Raw genomic sequence first — 23,383 nt, 5'->3', positions numbered from 1 at the left:
GCTTTAACTAACTACATAAGTACATACAAAATCGCACGAAGTCAAAAACAGCCACAGTTCATTCATGAACTGATTTGGTAGACATTTGCTGCATACCGCAAAGTACAAAAGTCAATTCATTTTGACAGACAGGAAAAAAAACTTCACAACACACAGCAGGCTGGTTTCTCAAGCAACTGTCCATATGACATAATAACTCCAAGGGTATTTACTCAAAATTACATCTGCACCCAGGTTTTAAGATCATGGAATAATTTAGCACAGAAAGGGACCATTTAGCCCAAGCCTGTGCCAATTCCAGTAGAGTTCTCCAATTCATTTCTCATAGACCTTACTTTTTCCTTTTCAAGTATTTGCCCAATTCTCTTTTAAAAAGTTACAGAATGTACGTTGACCAACCTTCCAGGCAACACATTCCAGATCACAACTTGCTGTGTAAAAACATTTTCATGTTGCTTCTGGCTCTTTTGGCAATCATCTTAAACCAGTGCCCTTCGGTTTTCCTTCTTTATCAAAATCCTTTTAATTTTCAACTCCCCTATTGAATTTTCCCTTATTTTTTTTCTGCTCTTGGAAGAATCACAGCCTCTTGATGTAACTGAAGTCCCTGATTCATGGTACCGTTTTCGCAAATTTCTTCTTCATCCCCTCTAAAACCATCCTGCTTAATATGCCCAGAATGGACTACAATACCCTATCTGAGGCTGTGCCTGTGTTTCATAAGAGGTTCAGCACAAGTTTTATATATGCCTTTTTAACAGTCTTCTATTCAGCCCATCATTTCTACATCAACCAAAAGATAAAAAAATAATCTGGTCATTTTAATCCCACTTTCCAGCACCTGGTCCGTAGCCTGGCAGGTTATAGCATTTCAGGTGCAGATCCAGACACCTTTTAAATGAATTGAGCGTTTCAGGCCTCAACCACTAATTCAGGCAGTGAATTCCAGATGCCCACCACCCTTGGAATGAAAGAAGGTTTTTCTCACACCCCTGTGATCTTTCTACCAATCACCTTAAATATGTCCCCTGGCAACTGATTCCTCAGCTAGAGGAAACACGTCTTTCCTGTCTACCCTGAGCTCCTCATAATTTTATACACCTCAATTAGGTCAGTTCTTCAGCCTCATTTTTTTAAAAAGGAAAACAACCCAAGCCTATCCAATTTTTTCCTTATAACTGCAATTTTCAAGCCCTGGCAATATTTTTGTAAATCTCCTCTGCAATCTCTCTGGACAAATTATTCCCTTCCCATAATGTGGCGACATAATAATGTACACAAAATTCCAGCTGTGGCCAACTTGAGTTTGAAACAGTTCCAACATTACATTCCTACTTTTGCATTCAACCTCCCACCCAATAAAGCATTGTATATGTTTCCATAACCACCTGTCTTGTCACTTTCAGGGACCTGTGGACATGTACTCCAAGGTATCTCACTTACTCAATTCCTCTCAATGTCTCTAGTTTATTGATTATTCCCTTGTTTTATTTGCCCTCCCTACATCACACTTCACCTGATTGAACTCCATGTGCCACTTTTCTGCCCACTCAATCAATATAATTCTGGAGTAAATAGCTATCCCTTTCACCGTCAACTGCACAGCCCAATCTTTGTGTCATCTGCAAGTTTACGAATTTTGCCTCCCACATTCAAGTCCAAATCATTAATATATGCAACCCCACATTTAAGTACAAATCCTTTACATACGACACTGCAAAACTGAGCCCTGTTTGATGCCACTGGACATCACTTTCCATCACAAAAATATCCATCGATCACAACCTGTTGGTTCCTGTTGCTGAGTCAATTTTTGATCCAACTCGCTACTTTCCTCTGTATCCCATGGGGTCTCACTTTTCTGACGAGTCAGCCATGTAGGACCTGACCAAATGCCCTACTAAAATCCATGTGGACGACTTCCACTGCACGACCCTCATCTATTCTACTTCTTACTGCCTCAAAAAAAAATTTTTTTTTTAATACGAATATTTTATTCAGTATTTGAAATTTTTTTATAACAGTAACATAAACAATGACATCAACATGGTAAAATAAACATTCCCCACCCCCCCTCCCAGCCCAATCTTCACGCACCTCAACCATAAAACAACTACTCCCCCCCCCCCCCCCCCCCCCCCCATAGCCACCACCGCCCTTGGAATGATGCATCTGCTGACATTTTAATTTTCCCCAAGAAAGTTGACGAATGGCTGCCACCTAACATTGACCCTCTTAAGGCAAACTTTATTTTCTTGAGACTGAGAAACTCAGCTATTTCACTAACCCAGGTCTCGACACTCGGGGGCTTCGAGTCCCTCCATATTAACAAGATCCGTCTCCGGGCTACCAGGGAGGCAAAGGCCTCTTTCGTCCCCTGAACACCTGGCTCTTCCGACACTCCAAAGATCGCTACCTCCGGACTCGGCACCACCCGTGTTTTTAGCACTGTGGACATTGCCTTAGCAAAACCCTCTAAGCTTCGGGCATGCCCAAAACATGTGGACATTATTTGCTGGGCTTCCCGCGCACACCTATCTTCTACTCCGAAAAATCTGCCCATCCTAGCCGCTGTCATGTGTGCCCAGTGGACTACCTTAAATTGTATCAGGCCAAGCCTGGCACTTGATGAGGAGGTATTAACCCTGCCTAGGGCATCCACCCATAGACCCGTCCCTATCTCTCCTCCTCGCTTGTCCTCCTAGGTTTTCAAGCTGGGAAAACTCCCATCTATAAATAGATCCCCTGTCCTTCTAATTCCTGCCCTTTGCCAACTCCAGAATCCGCCATCTAGCTACCGGGTACAAACCTATGGTTATTATAAATCGAGGTCCAAATTGATGCTCCCTCCACTCTTTAATGACTCCTCCATTGCCCCCAGATTCTCAGAGCCGCCACCACCACCGGACTTGTGGAGTATCGGGCGGGCGAGAACAAAGAGGTGCCGTTATCAGTGCTCCCAAACTGGTGTCTTTGCATGACGCCGCCTCTATCCGCTCCCATGCTGAACCCTCCCCCACTACCCACTTCCTAATCATGGTTTACATTAGCCGCCCAGTAGCAATTACAGAAGTTCGGCAGTGCCAACCCACCCTCCCCCCGACTGCACTTTCTTCACTCGTAGGGTTTTACACACCCACAAAAAGCCCGAAATAATCTTCATCACCCACTTGAAAAAGGCCTTAGGGATGAAGATGGGGAGGTACTGAAAGACAAACAGAAATCTGGTGAGGACAGTCATTTTTGCCTCAGATAATTTGATGGCAAGACACCAACTTCTGTCAACAAAACACACTACCAGTGACAGTTTATCTTATCCTTTTACATCATCTCTAAAATTGTAACATTTGGTGTATATTACTAACTCCTCATTCTTTGCACCAAAATAAATAATTCTACACTTTTGCATTAAATTTCATCTGCCAGATGTCAGGCTACTTCACCAGTCTCAATATCTTCCTGATGTCTACCACTACCGTCCTCATAGTATACAGCATACTATAAATGTCAATGGTTTCATGAAAATCCTATAGCTGCAGATTTGTCCCAAATCTGCAGTCTCAGAACCAAATATTTCATGAGTATTATTTCAAGCTTATATTTTTGCTTCAACTGACAAACTACAAAATAATTTAAAATGATTATTTTCATTGCTGCATTCAAAATAATTTCATAAAGAATTTTAAAAGCTTAGTATCCTCATTCGGAAAATATTTCATGTTGTAGTATTCTCCAATTTAGATTGCAGGAGGGGCTCCACGATGACAGTGGTTAGCACTGCTGTCTCACAGGGCCGAGGATCTGGGCTCTATCCCGGCCCTCGGTCACTGCCCAAATGGAATTTGCACATTCTCCCCGTGTCTGCGTGGGTCTCACCCCCACAACCCAAACATGTGCCGATTAGGTGGATTGGCCACGTTAAATTGCCCCATAATAGGCAGTACGGTGGCGCAGTGGGTTAGCACTGCAGCCTCACGGCGCCAAGGTCCCAGGTTCGATCCCGGCTCTGGGTCACTGTCCGTGTGGAGTTTGCACATTCTCCCCGTGTTTGCGTGGGTTTTGCCCCCACAACCCAAAAATGTGTAGGCTAGGATTGGACACACTAAATTGCCCCTTAATTGGAAAAAATGTATTTAAAAAAATAAAATTTAAAACTTAAAAATTGCCCCATAATTGGAAAAACATTAATTGGTTACTTTAAATTCCAGGATTTAAAAAGCACTTTAATTAACATGTTTTAATGCTGTGCATAAAGAATGTTGCATGATATTTAACTTATCACCTCAAACCATTCTTATAGTTATCACCAACAACAGAACTGTAACAATGAGCAATGCACATGATAATACAGCTTGAAATGCTCTCTCCAGACATAATTGGTAACTTTGAAATTGACATTAATGCAGGGAAATAATGGCGATACTGTTTTGACTGATGTAAGCAATTGCCTGTTTGTTGACATGGAAATTTTTTAGTGGTATGAACTATGCAAAAATTGATGTTTGTTCTTTTCTTCCTCTAACTTCACCCAGATCCACTCTTAATAAATGTTAATGAAGACGTTACAAAACATGCAAAGCCACCAATGCACTTACATCCAGTTCTGTATGCATCATAGCTAGTCGTATTTCAGATGTAATGTCTGTCGACATTCTTGGCGTAAAAATCAAGGGGGTCCTTCAATTTTCCCATTCTACTAGCTGATGCTGCTACTCCAGGAATCCAAAGTCTGCCACATGCTGTGAACAGGAATTTATGGTCCACAAAAACTTGCCAGCAACATGCAAGAAAGTTTCAAAATCTTCGGAGCAACAGGTAAAGGGAGAATCGAGGAAGAGCCGTGCTACCATGACTTTGGTTTTGGGGAGGGCGGGGTGGTGGCAATCAGAATAGTACAGTCAATCTGCTTTCCTAGGTATTTTCCCTTAAAAGGGAAAGGTAGGGCAAACATGTAATAATAATCTTTATTGTCATAAGAAGGCTTACATTAACATTGCAATGAAGTTATTGTGAAAAGCCCCGAGTCGCCAAATTCCGGCACCTGTTCGGGTACACGGAGGGAGAATTTAGAATATCCAATTCGCCTAACCGCACATTTTTCGGGATTTACGAGGAAACCAAGCACCTGGAGGAAACCCATGCAGACACGGGGAGAACGTGCAGACTCTGCACAGGCAGCGACCCAAGCCAGGAATCGACCTGAGACCCTGTGCTACCCACTGTGCTACCGTGACCAGAGGACCCTGGATAAAATAGGACATAGAAATTAAGGAAGAAACGTGTGCGTCAGAAAATACAGTTGAAAACCTAGAGGAATACAGAGGTTCAGAGAGGAGATGAAAAAGCACATGAGAGAAACGAAGAAGGGCAAGAAAAGACTGACTGCCAACATAAAGGGAAATCCCAAAGTCTTCTACAGGGATATAAATAGTAAAATGGTGGTAAAACAGTGTAGTGCCGATTAGGGACCTAAAAGGGGATTTACAAATGGAGGCAAGGGGTGCTTTTCCGGACATATATATTACTGACCTAGATCTTGGGGGCAAGGGACAACTTCAAAGGTTTGCGAATGACCCAAACATTGGAATTATTGAAAGCTGTGAAGAGCAGTGCAGAACTTCAAAATTGTGTGAGGTGATGCATTTTGGTAGGAGGAGCATAGAAAGGTATAAAATAAGCCGTAAAATTCTAAAAGGAGTACAGGACCTGGGTATATATGGTAATTGATCGTGGAAGATAGTAGGGCAGGTGAAGGGAGCAGTGTATAATATTCTAGGCTTTATTAATGGGGCACAGAGTACAAGAGCAAGGAGGTTACATCAAATTTATGTAAAACACTAGTTAGACTTCCGATGGAATGGTGTACAAGTTCTGGGAAGGATTTGAACACACTGGAGAGAGTGCAGAAGATGTTTACAAGAGTGGTTCCGGGGATGAGAAACTTCAGTTATGAGGATAGTTTGAAACGGTTAGGACTGTTCTCCTTGGAGAGGTCATTTGATAGAGATGTTCATAACCATGAGGGGGCTGGAGAGAATAGAAATGGAGAAACTATTCCTCTTCATAAAAGATTCAAGAGAAGATAATGTGATGTGAGAAAGAATTTCCACATGAGTGTTTCAGGTCTGGAATGAAGTGCCTGGAAGTATGGTGGAGCAGGTTCAATCGAGGCATTCAATAGGGCACTAGACGATTACTTCAATTGAAACAATGTGCAGGGGTACAGGGGAAAAGCAGCAGAATGGCACTAAGCCCTAATGTTTGTTTGGAGGGCCAGCACAAATAAGATGGATGAAATGGCCTCCTGTTGTAGCTTAACAATTCTGTGCTTCTGAGATTATGCTTCAGCCATACAGGGCACTAGTGAGACCACATCTGGAGGACTGGAAAGTATTGGTCACCTTATTTAAGGACAAAATGATTTGAGGCAAGAGTCAGACATCTCAAAGTTGGTCTCACATTACTCTGGGGAGGGTCAGGTGTTAGCACACAACTTTGAGATGCTGTTCCGGAGGGACTGCTCCTTTATTAAAAAATAACTTCTCATACTAAAAGATCCTTACATGTTGGCCATACATGAGCCATCAGATAGTCAAATCAAGAATAATCTGCTATAATCGGTGGAATCTTTCACAAGTTCAAGACATCCAAGGTGCTTAACTGCCATTTAAATACTGGATTTATATCAAGACAAATTCTGTCTTTGTGTTCTACTTTCCTTGTGTAGCCATGATGTGGAGATGCCGGTGTTGGACTGTGATGAGCACAGTAAGAAGTCTGACAACACCAGGTTAAAGTCCAACATGTTTGTTTCAAATACTAGCTTTCGGAACACTGCTCCTTCCTCAGGTCTTTCCTTGTGCAGAATAGAGGAATTACAGACAGATAGTTCCAGAAAAATCTGGAATTAAAAGTCCAATGATCACCATGAAACCATTGTCAATTGTTGTAAAACCCATCTAGTTCACTAACTTCCTTTAAGTACATCTGCCATCCTTAACTGGTCTGGCCTACATGTGATTCCATAGCCACAGCAATGTAGTTGACTCTTCACTGCCCCCTAAAGGGCAATTAGGGATCGGCAATAAAGGCTGGCCTAGCTAGTGACGCCCACGTTCTATGAACGAAAAAAAAAACACGATGAACTGGTTAGATATTGGAAGCACTAAGTGGTTTAGTTTACTCTTGGAAGTCGAGCCTGTAGAGCTGCAGTGTCTTCTCCGAACCTGTACTTTGCAACGTTCCCCCTGGAGAAAAATCTCACTACCCAAGGAAATGAAAGATAACGGATAATTTGTCTCAAGTTGCAAGCTATGATCTGCCTTGTTGACCGAACTTGGAATGGCATAGCCGACAACTGCAACAACATGCAAAAGGAATTACCACCAACAATTTTCAACTTGTATTTCTCAACCTGAGCTCAAGAATTTCAACACTCAGTGATGACAATTGTCTTATTCTACACATTTATCACATCTGCAGCACAAATCAGCCAAGGTGGAGAACGAGAGAAGGATGCAATACTGACAGGAATTCTCGACCATTGAATACATTTGTTGGGGCGTTACGATGTGCAAGATCCACCAGAGAACATTTCCACGGGACCAAGGATGATTTTTAAACCAAGAGGGGATAACGCTGAAATAGCGGGAAAGGAATCCTATAATAGAGCCACCATATCTCGTAACCAAGGCTGTTACTTGTCTCAGTGCACTGCCACAAATAAAATATAAAGTCATGCTTAAACCATTATAGTCTGATATTCTTACTTCACAATCTCCCACTGCTTCTATCAGTACAGTTTAATCCAAGTAGTATATGTACTAGTGGCTCAAAATATTTCTGGTCAAAGAAATTTCCTAACCTTTACAGTGAGAACAGTCTGTTGGAAACCAACGGTAAGTTCCCAAGCAATAGCAATGTATTCAGTTGCTTTCACAGCCCTCATTTTTCCTTACACAAAAGGTTCTGAATCTTGCTGGAATACAATTCTACAAATGCCAGTAACTTTGCCCAAGTCGCCATAATTTATCAGGCTACTTATCAACAGAGAGGGAAGAATCTGCAATCAAACCCAGAAAGCTCATGGCTGCCTCTAGAAAGTGCATACTAAATTTTTTTATGCAAGTTCATTTCCACTCACACCAAACAAAGCTGCCAATACCACTTCAGTTGTCCTTACTCCCAATCAACACAGCCCAAAGATAATTGAGCAACACCTGGTCCTGCACTCCGGTATCCCACCAGCGAGCACATTTAACAGTAATTTCAAGAAGACTGTCATCAGACAATGATATCGCAGACAACTCCTCATTCTGAGCAGGAATCATCATCCTTTCCTTTCTGGGAGCACCAATCCTGGTACAATTGAAATGATCACTTTTGGGTACCTGATACAGAATATTTTCAACTAATTCAAGTTGAATTAGTGCTGAGCTTGACATTCAGGGTCAAGAAGGAATGTCAACCTAATCTCAACATTTCAAAAAGATACCCACTGCTCAAATTATTTATGGCAAGACACCTGACATGACAACTTCAGTATCCTACTTCCATGTACTAAATGGGGCAATTATCTGAGGTACAATGTTTGTCTTTTTTATGGACGCATTATTGGGACAAGGGCAGTGTTGGCCAACAGAAATGCTGACTAGCCACAGGTGTGGCTCCAGTGACACTTTATTTTAGCAACATCCAGAAATTTAAGAGAATGCCTGGCTTACGCTGACAAAGACGTAGATGTAATTGAAGTGTATATTTACTGAACATCTCCACCATTCAATAACCAACATGTGGAGATGCCGGTGTTGGACTGGGGTGAGCACAGTAAGAAGTCTTACAACACCAGGTTAAAGTCCAACAGGTTTGTTTCAAACACGAGCTTTCGGAGCGCAGCTCCTTCCTCAGGTGACCTGAGGAAGGAGCTGTGCTCCGAAAGCTTGTGTTTGAAACAAACCTATTGGACTTTAACCTGGTGTTGTAAGACTTCTTACTGTGTTCAATAACCAAGACTGTAAAGGATTGAAGAAAAAAAACTTGTGTATTCTGCTTTGTGTACTATCATTTTACCAAAAGTGTGACAGTATTGATATAACATATTCCTGGAGGATGTCCATTAATCATTTTTTCTTTACGAATTGGAAATACAATGAGCCATATCGAAATTTCCAATTAAAGGTAAAGTCGCCATAGTCCCAGATGACCTTCGGCTGCTTTCCCTTTTGAGGGGAGACATGACTGGTGGTGGTTTAACCCGAGGATCACCACACCTCAGGTAAGGGACACAGATGAGAAGATGGCCTTCATGAATAATCCACATGCAGCTAACCCATTGGACAACACTAGACATGGAACCATAAATTGTATTTTCTTCCCCATTAGATATTCTCAAAAATATTGAATGCTGTAGTGCCCTTCCATATAACAGGTTGAGCAACATTACTTTGACTAACATCTAACAGCTACAATAGAGATCAACTATTCAGAGACACTTCTTTCCCTTGCCTGTAAATATATCTATATTTTAACTATTACTTGACATTTTCTCCTCTTCCAATACTTGCAAGCAGCACAGGTCTGAGAATATAGGTCCAGTAGTCTCTCACCGAAGAGGTCATTCCTCATGTATACACACAGAGTGTTTGCAGGTTAATTGTACTTGGAACCAAAAAATCCTGGTGATATCTTTAATAGTCTTTAATCTTTTGAACAAATCCAATCCAATGTTTCTGAAATGTGCTGCCCTAACCATCATCTGCAGCCTGACAGCTCAGAATATACACTTTATAAATATGCAAAATCACAAGCCAGGATGATCACAAGTTCAACATACAAAGTATCTCAAAATGAACCAATCTCAACCAACCCTTCAATGCGAGTGCCACAATTGGTACCAAAGATTCCATTCCATTTCAGCTATAAAGACCAAGATATTGCAAATCTGACTGACCCCAGTCGGTGCCGAATTGGCCGATCATGCAAAAACAGCAGATTTGTTTCTTAAGGACTCAACAATAATGGAAATACAAATAAGAAATCCAGTCTAATATCCACCACGTCGCGGATTCAGAAGAAGCAGATGAGGGCAACTATTGCTTGGCATTACATTTTTAAATACAATCAATAATCACACTGCTGACTTCATAACACATGCTATTTTCATCTATACCATGCAAGTAAATAATCAGAAAATGTTATAGATAAAGACACAACCTAAACATATTTTTAAAATTAATTCTAGCAGCAGTACATGACCAATTTTTTTGTGGACTATAAACAGCAAGCTCACATTTTTAAACGGAACAGTTCAGAAGCAGAATACATATCTTTTATAAGAATACTAAAGGAGGTTAGAAACATAATCAAGGAAGAACACAACCTTGGTTCCAAGTGGTTGTTCCCCATTCGAGGCAATGTTTAAAATAAGATTTACCACCTATGGAAGCAAAGTTTTAACTAAGGGAAACATTTAGAAAAGCAGAGATTGTAATAAAACTTCTGTAGTTGCCTGTAAACTGATGAAAACGTGCGTAGAGCTTCATCTTATTAGGGAACTTGTAGGCCAAATAAAAAAAACTTTTTAGTATAATTAAAGCATTGATAAACAATATCAAAATAACTATACTGTTTTGAAGGCTTCGAAATCTCCTTTTATAGGTGCCGAAGATAAAGAACATGCACGTGGGCTTGCTGATTTTTAAGCAGCAGTTGCGTTAGGCCAAGGAAACTGCTTTAAAACCAGAATTCCAATATTACAGAATGTGAATGTCCTCATTCTTATTTCGAAACATTGAAATCTCCTACTATTCTACGGTACCTTTGAAATTTTTAATAACTAATTTTTTGGCCGTCCCCGGCTTGCTGTTGGCGAAGGTGGTCGACTTGGTCAACCCGTTGGCATGTCCCGCGAGTACGGAACAGCCGCTGTTTTTCCTCTGCTGCTCCTCCGCCATCATCACATCGAGTCCAACAAAGTCCAGCGAGTCCTCGAACTTGACTCTCTTTTGAAGCTGGTGGTTGCAGCAGGTGGAGGAGGTGGAGGAGGAGGAGGAAGACTTAGGGGCGGCGGAGGGGAAGAGCTGGGCTTGCTGAGGTGGTTGGTGCTGGTGCTCGAATTCGCCGGCCTCGGCTAACTTTCGCTTCCTCGGACTAACATCAGCCTGTTGTCGCACCTCCTGCGGTGAATTTTGTGAAGAGAGGCCCGTTCGAAACATGAAAACTTAAAGCCGACGCCGTCCTATTGTTGTTGTTTTTTGTTTAAAAAAAAACACACTCGCGCGCTCACACGCACCCGTGTCTCGAAAATTAAAAAAAAATCGTGGAGCGGGGGGAAGGGGGCGGGGAGGAAAAAAAAACAAAATTAGAACCGACTCCAAAACCCTCCGCAAAATTTCAGTCACTTGTTTTGTCAATAGAGTAAAATGGCGGCACTTCCGGCGCCCCGTTGCATACCGGGAGAGATCCCGGTCTCTGACGTCACCAGGGGGCTGGGCCACTCATTTCCCCTCCAGATTCCCACACTTGAGGCCTTCAGCCAGTCAGAGAATCGTGTTTTTGCAAGCATGGACCATTTGTCTCACACATGTGACACTTCCTAATTATCATAGAATTTACAGTGCAGAAGGAGGCCATTCGGCCCATCGAGTCTAAACCAGCTCTTGGAAAGAGCACAGTACCCAAGGTCAACACCTCCCCCTATCCCAATAACCCCACCCAACACTAAGGGCAATTTTGGACACTAAGGGCAATTTATCATGGCCAATCCACCTAACCTGCACATCTTTGGACTGTGGGAGGAAACCGGAGCACCCGGAGGAAACCCACGCACACACGGGGAGGATGTGCAGACTCCGCACAGACAGTGACCCAAGCCGGAATCAAACCTGGGAGCCTGGAGCTGTGAAGCCATTGTGCTATCCACAATGCTACCGTACTGCCCTAATTCATGAACCATACTTGTAACAGGTGACATCTATGAAGTGGATATTGAAATTCACATCCCTGCAATGTTCAACTGGGCCAGGTGATAGCGCAGTATCACATTGGTTAGCACTGTTGCTTCACAGCTCCAGGGTCCCAGGTTAGATTACTGGCTTGGGTCACTGTCTGCGTGGAGTCTGCATGTTCTCCCCATCCGGCATGAGCTTCCTCCGGGTTCTCCGGTTACCTCCCTCAGTCCCGAGATATGCAGGTTAGGTGGATTGGCCATGCTAAATTGCCCTTCGTGTCCAAAAAGGTTAGCTGGGGTAGTACAGGGATAGGGTGCAGGTGTGGGCTTAAGTAGGGTGCTCTTTCCAAGGACTGGCGCAGACTCAATGGGCTGAATGGCCTCCTTCTACACTGTAAATTCTATGATTCTTTGGAAGCACCAAAGAATCCAGGGGGAAGGGCCCTTTTGCAGGTGGGTCTGCTGAAAAGCTGACAAAAATGTCACATCCGCGGTTACATTGATTTGTACAGAATCGACTTTGTGGAAACAGGCCTCTCGGCCCAGCTGGTCAGTGCCTCTGTTTATACTCCACAAAAGTCTCCTCACACCTGTCATAATCTATGCATAATCTATGTATATAATGGAGTGCAGACAGGCAGTGATTGATGTCATAATATACATTTATGTATATAACGGAGTACAGGCAGGCAGTGATTGACACACAGGATGACCAGTAAGCACACAGAACAGAGCAGCCAATCACCAGACAGGACACGACCACTATAAAGCCAGAGGGCATCAGTTTTCCCGCTCTCTCGGGACCCAGCCTCTGAGACAGTAAGAGCTCGTGAGCTAGCCAGTGCAAACACCATGCGATAGCTAGTAAGTCTGGTCAGGCTAGCATCAGGTCTCCAGTCAAGTCAGCATAGTGTCAATCCACAGTTGAACATGTATAGTAGTTTAGATGTTAAATAAAATCGTGTTGCATCTCATCAAGTATTGGAAGTCTGTCTCTCGCTATACTGCATCAAGTGCAGTCCACATCGCCCCAGCCTGCCTAACACATCATGGTACCAGTGAGTGATGCTGAAAATTGACAGACCTACCTTGAGTGAATCAGCATTGACCAGCAAACAGCCATCCGGTAACATTGAAAACGTCCGCCCTCCTCCACAGCTCCGCACCGCCGGCAACCTCGGTGCAAATTGGAAGATCTTCAAACAAAAGTTCCAACTCTATCTCGAAGCCACTGACCTCGAGGCTGCATCGGACGCCAGGAAGATCGCACTATTACTCTCCACAGCCGGGGACCACGCTATCCACATCTACAACTCCCTTACATTCGCTGAAGGCGAAGACAAGACAAAATTTAAAACAGTCCTGTTGAAGTTCGACAGCCACTGCGACATTGAGGTGAATGAGAGCTTTGAACGGTATGTTTTCCAGCAGAGACTTCAGGGTAAAGATGAACCTTTTCAATCCTTTTGACCCATCTCCGCATCCTCGCGCAGTCATGTCACTATGACTCGACAACTGATTCCATGATCCGGGATCAGATCGTTTTTGGGGTCCACTCCGATTCCCTTTGCCAGCAGCTCCTGAAAGTCAAGCAGTTCACCCTCACCATCGAAACATGCGTTCTCCACGAACATGCTAACAATCGGTACTCCCACATCAGGGTGGCAGAAACGGCAAAGCTAACCTCCCACGAGGCGGAACGGGTGCAAGCCATCGTACAAATGCAGGGCCTAAGTATCGACGAGAGTGTCCATTTTGCGCGCTTTTCCCGGGCTCCTGCGCATGCGCGCCACGACCGAGGGGAAGGCGAGACCGACGACCAGACGGCACAGGCGCGTACAACGTTCGACCGCACTGCGCATGCGCATTGGCGCACGGAACGCGCTGATGTTGGCGTCATGACGTGTCCGAATTGTGGCTCCGCCCATTTAAAGCGGCAATGTCCCGCAAAATCACGGCGGTGTCTACAGTGTGGCAAGCTTGGCCACTACGCTGCCCTTTGCAGATCTGCTCCACTGCCCAGCATCCAGCGATCCCAGCCACGGCGCAGAAGCATTCGTTCAATACACAGGCCATGCCAGACTCCGACCTCGACTGCCCAGCAGATCCTGATGCTGAGTGCCTCAAATCTCCACACCGGGTGGGCATCATTACGAAGCACGCGCTGCCTTTTTCCTAGATAGTGAAGCACCTCCCGATCTTCAGCATGGATCCTGACGACGAGTGATGTGCTGTCCTCACAGTCAACAAGGCTCGCATCCGGTTCAAGCTGGACACCAGCGCATCGGCGAACGTCATATCGAAATCCGATCTCGACACCACCCGCGTCAGACCAAGTATTCTTCCACCGGCCTGCCAGCTCCTTGACTACAATGGCAATGCCATAGCTGCCAGTGGCTCATGCCAACTCGGAGTTTCCAATGTCATTTAAAGTGACACTGCAATTTGAAATCGTAGGACCTGACAGCGAATCCCTGCTCGGTGGTCGGGCCTGCAAACTCCTGAACCTGGTTCAGCGAGTCCAGACCATGTCATCCTCACAGGCGACGGCCTCACCTGATGAAAACTTCCAGGCTGAAATTGATGACATCATCACGCAGTACCACAGCGTGTTCGACGGAATGGGCATGCTCCCATACGGATACAAAATCCTGCTCAAAACAAACCTGGTTCACGCACCACGTTGGGTGCCGGCACCCCTCAAGGATCACCTCAAGCAGCAGTTGCAGGATCTCCAGGACCAGGGCATCATTTCAAAGGTCACAGAACCCACGGACGGGGTGAGCTCCATGGTCTGCGTCAAGAAGCCGTCAGGGGAGCTTCGGATCTGCATCGATCCCAAGGATCTAAACCGCAACATCATGAGGGAACATTACCCGATACCAAAACGAGAAGAGTTGACCAGCGAGATGGCTCATGCCAAATTCTTTACGAAGCTGGATGCCTCCAAGGGGTTCTGGCAAATACAGCTGGATGCATCCAGTCGCAAGCTGTGCACATTCAATACCCCGTTCGGTCGCTACTGCTACAACCGGATGCCTTTTGGCATCATCTCTGCTTCAGAGGTATTTCACCGTATCATGGAACAGATGATGGAGGGTATCGAGGGGGTGCGCGTGTATGTTGACGATGTCATAATCTCCTCCACAACTCCTCAAGAACATATCGATTGCCTCAAGCAGGTATTCCACAGAATCTACGAGCATGGCCTCCGACTCAACAGGGCCAAGTGCTCGTTCGGTCAATCAGAAATCAAATTCCTTGGTGACCACATGTTGCACAAGGCGTGCGGGCAGATGCTGACAAGGTTTCGGCGATCAACGCCATGAAGATCCCAGAGGACAAGAAGGCGGTCCTCCACTTTCTAGGGATTGTCAACTTCCTCGGGAAGTTCATTCCCAACATGGCGTCCCACACCACAGGCCTCCGCCATCTCTTCAGAAAGTCGACGGAATTCCAGTGGCTGCCCGCTCATGAGAAAGAATAGCGTGAGCTGCTGGCAAAACTCACCACAGCCCCGGTTCTGGCATTCTTCGATCCAACCAAGGAGACCAAAATATCCACTGATGCGAGCCAGGACGGTATTGGAGGGGTGCTTCTCCAACAGGATCACTCCTCCTCCTGGGCCCCAGTTGCGTATGCCTCCAGAGCCATGATGCCTACTGAGCAACGGTACGCTCAGATTGAGAAGGAATGCCTGGGCCTCCTAACGGGAATTGACAAGTTCCACGACTATGTGAATGGCCTCTCAAAATTCACTGTTGAGATGGACCACAGGCCATTAGTCCACATAATCCAGAAGGACTTAAATGACATGACGCCCCGGTTACAGCAAATCCTTCTCAAGCTACGCCGCTACGACTTTGAACTTGTCTACATGCCAGGCAAAGAACTCATTGTTGCAGATGCCCTTTCCAGGTCTATCACCACACCGTGTGAGCAAACTGACTTTGTCTGCCAAATCGACGTGCAGGTGCAATTCTGTGCCTCCAACCTTCCGGCCTCTGATGAGAGGGTCATTCAAATTCTTGAGGAAACAGCCAAGGATCCTCTGCTACAGCAAGTGATGCAGCACCTCACGAATGGCTGGCAGAAGGAACAATGTCCCCAGTTTTACAACGTCAAGGACGACCTGACGGTGGTGGACGGCATCCTCATGAAGCTCGATCGGATCGTGATTCCGCAGAGCATGCGAGCTATGGTGCTCGGCCAACTCCACGAGGGTCACCTGGGGGTCAAAAAATGTCGACGCAGAGCTCGGGTGGCAGTCTACTGGCCAGGCATCAGCCACGATGTTGCCAACACGGTCCTCAACTCCCCTACATGTTAGGAATTTCAGCCAGCTCAACCTAAAGAAACTCTGCAGCAACATGAGATAGTAACCTACCCAAGGTCCAAAGTCGGTGTCAACCTTTTCCACGCCAAGGGGCGTGACTATGTCCTCCTTCGACTACTTTTCCAATCACCCTGAAGTGGTGAAACTGTCCGACCTCATGTCAACGGCTGTGATTAAAGCATGTAAAGAAACATTTGCCAGTATTGGAATACCGCTCCCTGTTTTTACAGCCAGGACTGGTCTGATTTTGCCCGGCTATGCAACTTTCGTCATGTGACCTCCAGCCCCCACTACCCGCAGTCAAACGGGAAGGCCGAGAAAGGGGTTCATATCATCAAGAGATTGCTATGCAAGGCTGCAGACTCAGGGTCCGACTTCAACCTGGCGCTGCTGGCATACAGAGCAACCCCGCTGTCCACTGGGTTGTTTCCACCGCAAGGAGACCAAAATATCCACTGATGCGAGCCAGGACGGTATTGGAGGGGTGCTTCTCCAACAGGATGACTCCTCCTCCTGGGCCCCAGTTGCGTATGCCTCCAGAGCCATGATGCCTACTGAGCAACGGTACGCTCAGATTGAGAAGGAATGCCTGGGCCTCCTAACGGGAATTGACAAGTTCCACGACTATGTGAATGGCCTCCCAAAATTCACTGTTGAGATGGACCACAGGCCATTAGTCCACATAATCCAGAAGGACTTAAATGACATGACGCCCCGGTTACAGCAAATCCTTCTCAAGCTACGCCGCTACGACTTTGAACTTGTCTACATGCCAGGCAAAGAACTCATTGTTGCAGATGCCCTTTCCAGGTCTATCACCACACCGTGTGAGCAAACTGACTTTGTCTGCCAAATCGACGTGCAGGTGCAATTCTGTGCCTCCAACCTTCCGGCCTCTGATGAGAGGGTCATTCAAATTCTTGAGGAAACAGCCAAGGATCCTCTGCTACAGCGAGTGATGCAGCACCTCACGAATGGCTGGCAGAAGGAACAATGTCCCCAGTTTTACAACGTCAAGGACGACCTGACGGTGGTGGACGGCATCCTCATGAAGCTCGATCGGATCGTGATTCCGCAGAGCATGCGAGCTATGGTGCTCGGCCAACTCCACGAGGGTCACCTGGGGGTCAAAAAATGTCGACGCAGAGCTCGGGTGGCAGTCTACTGGCCAGGCATCAGCCACAATGTTGCCAACACGGTCCTCAACTCCCCTACATGTTAGGAATTTCAGCCAGCTCAACCTAAAGAAACTCTGCAGCAACATGAGATAGTAACCTACCCAAGGTCCAAAGTCGGTGTCAACCTTTTCCACGCCAAGGGGCGTGACTATGTCCTCCTTCGACTACTTTTCCAATCACCCTGAAGTGGTGAAACTGTCCGACCTCATGTCAACGGCTGTGATTAAAGCATGTAAAGAAACATTTGCCAGTATTGGAATACCGCTCCCTGTTTTTACAGCCAGGACTGGTCTGATTTTGCCCGGCTATGCAACTTTCGTCATGTGACCTCCAGCCCCCACTACCCGCAGTCAAACGGGAAGGCCGAGAAAGGGGTTCATATCATCAAGAGATTGCTATGCAAGGCTGCAGACTCAGGGTCCGACTTCAACCTGGCGCTGCTGGCATACAGAGCAACCCCGCTGTCCACTGGGTTGTTTCCAGCGCAGATGCTCATGACTCGCACTCGACGAACCACGGTTCCAGCCATCCATGTTCCAGACCTTGACCACCTCACGCTCGTACAAAAGATGCAGCAGTCTCGGGCCCAACAGAAATCAGCATACGACGCTCATGCCACGGATCTCCCCGAGCTGGTCCCAACTGATCGTGTTCGTGTACAGTTGCCTGACGGCGGGTGGTCCGCCACAGCTGTGGTGGTCAAACAAGTGGCCCCAAGATTATTCCTTGTCCGCATGGCTGATGGCTCCTTCCTATGACGCAACAGACGGGCGCTGCGCAGAGTTCTACGCCCACCACCCAGCCGTGACGGCCCGCCACCCACAATGCTTCCTCCGGACGTGCCCGACCACGAGGCCACCGATCTACCAGCAATCCCGACTATCCAAGTGCAGGCGGCCCCTAATTCACCTTTGAGGCGATCAACCAGAATTCGTCGCCCGCCACAAAGACTAAACTGAGAGACTGAACGTTTGCACAATTTTGTTACTTCATCGTTTTGATCTCTGTAAATATAGTTTTTACCATTTCATCTGCTCTATATCTGCACTAGTGACACCTTCCTATGTGTATAAGTTCATTTTAGCACATTCTGTATATAGTCACGCACATATACACATCCACACACACACGCACCTTAATATTTATTATCTGAACACAAACTATAAAAATAAAGAGGGGTAGATGTCGTAATATACATCTATGTATATAATGGAGTGCAGACAAGCAGTGATTGACACACAGGATGACCAGTAAGCACACAGAACAGAGCAGCCAAACACCAGACAGGACACTACCACTATAAAGCCAGAAGGCACCAGGTTTCCCGCTCTCTGGACCCAGCCACTGAGACAGTCAGAGATCGTGAGCTAGCCAGTGCAAACACAATGTGGTAGCTAGTAAGTCTGATCAGGCTAGTACTAGGTCTCCAGTCAAGTCAGCATAGTGTCAACCCACAGTTGAACATGTATAATAGTTAAGACGTTAAATAAAATCGTGTTGCATCTTATCAAGTATTGGAAGTCTGTCTCTCACTACACTGCATCAAGTGCAGTCCACATCGACCCAGCCAACCCAACACATCATGGTACCAGTGAGTGATGCTGAAAATTGACGGACCTACCTTGAGTAAATCAGCGTTGACCAGCAAACAGCCATCCGGTGACATGGAAAACGTCCGCCCTCCTCCGCAGCTCCGCATCGCCGGCAACCTCGGTGCAAATTGGAAGATCTTCAAACAAAAGTTCCGGTTCTATCTCGAAGCCACCGACCTCGAGGCTGCATCGGATGCCAGGTATTCCTCTCCACAGCCGGGGACCACGCCATCCACATCTACAACTCCCTTACATTCGCTGAAGGCGAAGACGAGACGAAATTTAAAACAGTCCTGCTGAAGTTCGACAGCCACTGCGACATTGAGGTGAATGAGAGCTTTGAACGGTACGTTTTCCAGCAGAGGCTTCAGGGTAAAGATGAACCTTTTCACTCCTTTTTGACCCATCTCCACATCCTCGCGCAGTCATGTAACTATGACTCGACAACTGATTCCATGATCCGGGATCAGATCGTTTTCGGGGTCCACTCCGATTCTCTTCGCCAGCAGTTCCTGAAAGTCAAGCAGCTAACCCTCACCATCGAAACATGCGTTCTCCACGAACATGCTGACAATCGGTACTCCCACATCAGGGCGGCAGAAACAGCAAAGCTATCCTCCCACTAGGCGGAATGGGTGCAGGCCATCGTACAAATGCAGGACCTAAGTATCAACGAAAGTGGCCATTTCGCGTGCTTTTCCCAGGCACCTGCGCATGCGCCACAACCGAGGGGAAGGCGAGACCGACGACCAGACTGCACAGGTGTGTACGTCGTTCGACCGCACTGCGCATGATCGATGGCGCACGGAACGCGCTGACGTTGGCGTCATGACGTGTCCGAATTGTGGCTCCGCCCATTTAATGCGGCAATGTTCGGCAAAATCATGACGCTGTCTATAGTGTGGTAAGCTTGGCCACTACGCAGCCCTCTGCAGATCTGCTCCACTGCCCAGCAGCCAGAGATCCCAGCCATGGCGCAGAAGCGTTGTTCAATACAGCAGGCCATGCCAGACTCCGACAGCCCAACAGGTCCTGATGCTGAGTGCCTCAAATCCCCATACCGGGTGGGCATCATTACGAAGCATGCGCTGCCTTTCTCCAAGATAGTGAAGCACCTCCCGATCCTCAGCGTAGATCCCGACGACGAGTGGTGTGCTGTCCTCACAGTTAACAAGGCTCACATCCGGTTCAAACTGGACACCGGCACATCGCCGAACCTCATCTCGAAATCCGATCTCGATGCCATCCGCGTCAGACCAAGTATTCTTCTACCGGCCTACCAGCTCCTTGACTACAATGGCAATGCCATAGCTGCCATTTGGTCATGCCAACTCGGAGTGTCCAATAAGTCAATTAAAGCGACGCTGCGGTTTGAGATCGTAGGACCTGACAGAGCATCCCTGCTCGGTGCTCGGGCCTGCAAACGCCTGAACCTGGTTCAGCGAGTCCAGACCATGTCATCCCCACAGACGATGGCATCACCTGATGAAAACTTCCAGGCTGAAATTGATGACATCATCACGCAGTATCACAGCGTGTTCGATGGAATGGGCATGCTCCGATACCAATCTACCAGCAATCCTGCCGGCCCCTGCGACCACTGCATTGGCGGCGGTCCCGCCTATCCAAGTGCAGGCGGCCCCTGATCCACCCTTGCAGCGATCAACCAGAATTCGTCGCCCGCCACAAAGACTAAACTTATAGACTGAACTTTTGCACAATTTTGTTACCTCATCGTTTTGACCTCTGTAAATATCGTATTTATCGTTTCATCTGCCCTATATATGCACTAGCGACACCTTCCTATGTATACAAGTTCACTTTTGCACATTCTGTATATAGTCACACACATATACACATCCACACGCACACGCACCTTAATATTTATCACCTATAAAAAAGGGGAGATGTCATAATATACATCTATGTATATAATGGATTGCAGACAGGCAGTGATTGATACACAGGATGACCAGTAAGCACACAGAACAGAGCAGCCAATCACCAGACAGGACACTACCACTATAAAGCCAGAGGGCACCAGGTTTCCCATTCTCTCTGGACCCAGCCTCTGAGACAGTCAGAGTTTGTGAGCTAGCCAGTGCGAACACCATGCAGTAGCCAAAAAGTCTGGTCAGGCTAGCACTAGTCTCCAGTCAAGTCAGCATAGTGTCAACCCACAGTTGAACATGTATAATAGTTAAGATGTTAAATAAAATCATGTTGCATCTTATCAAGTGTTGGAGATCTGTCTCTTGCTACACTGCATCACGTGCAGTCCACATCGACCCAGTCTGCCCAACCCATCAACATGCACCTTCAGCTAACTCCTCAGAACCAATATTCAAGACAGATTCAACACCGTACAGGTCTCCTAGTGAGGCTCATGACATCTGAAACATTTGTGCACGTTACTCCTGATAGAGAGTAATTTAGGCTAGTCAATACATCAACATTGGATGCTTACTGGCTTTCAAACCATGAGGGCCATTTGAAGAGATTGATGAAAGGTCACACCAAGACTTCCATGTTATCTTTTTTTTATTAAATAATTTGTCCAAGAAGCGCCCCATTCCACCCCCCTCCACCGGGGGCTCTGACCGGTACAATTCCCCATAGAAGTCCCTGAAGACCCCATTGGCATCTACCCCCCTCCGCACCACCTTCCCAGCTCTATCCATCACTCCCCCAATCTCACTGGCCACGTCTCGCTTCCGGAGCTGGTGCGCCAACATCCTGCTCGACTTTTCCCCGTATTCATACAACACCCCCTGTGCTTTCCTCCACTGAGCTTCCGCCTTTCTGGTCGACAGTAGGTCAAATCTGGCCTGAAGGCTACGCCTCTCCCCCAGCAATCCCTCCTCTGGGGCCTCCGCATATCTCCTATCCACCTGCACCATCTCCCCTATCAGTCTCTCCCTCTCCCTCTGCTCCCCCCTCTCCCTATGGGTTCGGATGGAGATCAATTCCCCCCTCATCACCGCCTTCAATGCCTCCCAGACCGTCCCTACTCGAACCTCCCCGTTATCATTGGCCTCGAGGTACCTCTCGATACACCCCCAAACCCTCCCAGCCACCTCCTCATCTGCCAACAGCCCCACCTCCATGCGCCAGAGCGGACGTTGGTCCCTCTCTTCCCCCAGCCCGAGATCCATCCAGTGCGGGGCATGATCCGAAATGGCAATGGCGGAGTATTCCACATCCTCCACCCTCGACACCAGCCCCCTGCTCAGGACAAAAAAATCAATCCTCGAGTAGGCCTTATGTACATGGGAGAAAAATGAGTATTCCCTGGCCCTTGGCCTCGCAAACCTCCAGGGGTCCACCCCCCCCCATCTGGTCCATGAATCCCCTCAGCACCTTAGCCGCCGCCGACCTCCTACCCGTCCGGGACTTGGATTGATCCAATGGGGGATCCAATACTGTGTTAAAGTCCCCCCCATGATCAGGCCCCCCGCCTCCAGGTCCGGAATGCGGCCCAACATACGCCGCATAAACTCCGCATCGTCCCAATTTGGGGCATAGACATTCACCAACACCACCCGCTCCCCCTGCAGCTTGCCACTCACCATCACGTACCTCCCGCCACTGTCAGCCACCACCTTCAACGCCTCAAACGACACCTTCTTCCCCACCAGGATCGCCACCCCCTTACTCTTCTCATCCAGCCCTGAGTGGAACACTTGGCCCACCCACCCCTTCCTCATCCGGACCTGGTCCACCACTCTCAGATGTGTCTCCTGGAGCATGGCCACATCCGCCTTCAGTCCCTTCAGGTGCGCAAATACTCGGGCCCATTTGACCGGCCCATTCAGCCCCCTCACATTCCAGGTTATCAGCCGGATCCGAAGGCTCCCCGTCCCCTTCCCCTGCCGATTAGCCATACCCCATCCCTTGCCCACCCCCGGCCAGCGTCCCACGCTCTGCCCGTTTCCCACGGCGGCAACTCCCCCCCCCCCCTTCAGCACCCCCTGCGTCCTCCAGCTCCTTCCTGACCATTTCAGCAGCAACCCGGTACCCCCCCCCCTCCCCTCCCCCCCCCAGGCTAGGACCCCTCCTAGCCGCGCCCCCCCCCCTCTACAGCACTCCCGTGAGCCAGCTAACTTCTGCTGACCCCGGCGACTCCCGCCCTACTTTCGGCTCCTCCCAACGTGGGCCTGCCCACCCCCATTGTGCCCGTCAACGAGTCCACCCTCCCCCCGCTCCTGCGCGGGAAAAGAAAACACGCCCCCACCCTCTCACAGCGCGGGAACCCCGCAGGAAGCCCGCGCTTTCGCTCTGCCGGGCCCCACCTCCTCCAGGGCCACTCCCATTGTCAGTCCCCCCCACC

At 47.4% G+C, this 23,383-nt stretch overlaps 1 protein-coding gene across 2 annotated transcripts in view; it reads right to left on the bottom strand.

Moving 5' to 3' along the window:
- cul4b (cullin 4B) overlaps nucleotides 1-11,448 on the bottom strand; it is a 101,256-nt gene extending 89,808 nt beyond the window's left edge. Inside the window, exon 1 of one of the 2 annotated variants that reach the window (XM_038775980.1) lies at nucleotides 10,817-11,448. In XM_038775980.1, coding sequence (XP_038631908.1) covers nucleotides 10,817-11,213 — 397 coding nt within the window. In that variant the 5' untranslated portion in view covers nucleotides 11,214-11,448. The remainder of the gene's footprint in view (nucleotides 1-10,816) is intronic. The other variant, XM_038775978.1, reaches the window with a different exon arrangement.
- Between the last annotated feature and the right edge of the window lie 11,935 nt (nucleotides 11,449-23,383).

Source organism: Scyliorhinus canicula, chromosome 17 (assembly GCF_902713615.1).
Source record: "Scyliorhinus canicula chromosome 17, sScyCan1.1, whole genome shotgun sequence".
Taxonomy (NCBI): domain Eukaryota; kingdom Metazoa; phylum Chordata; class Chondrichthyes; order Carcharhiniformes; family Scyliorhinidae; genus Scyliorhinus; species Scyliorhinus canicula.
Note: the sequence above shows the minus strand (reverse complement) of the source record. Positions and strands in the feature narration are given on the sequence as shown.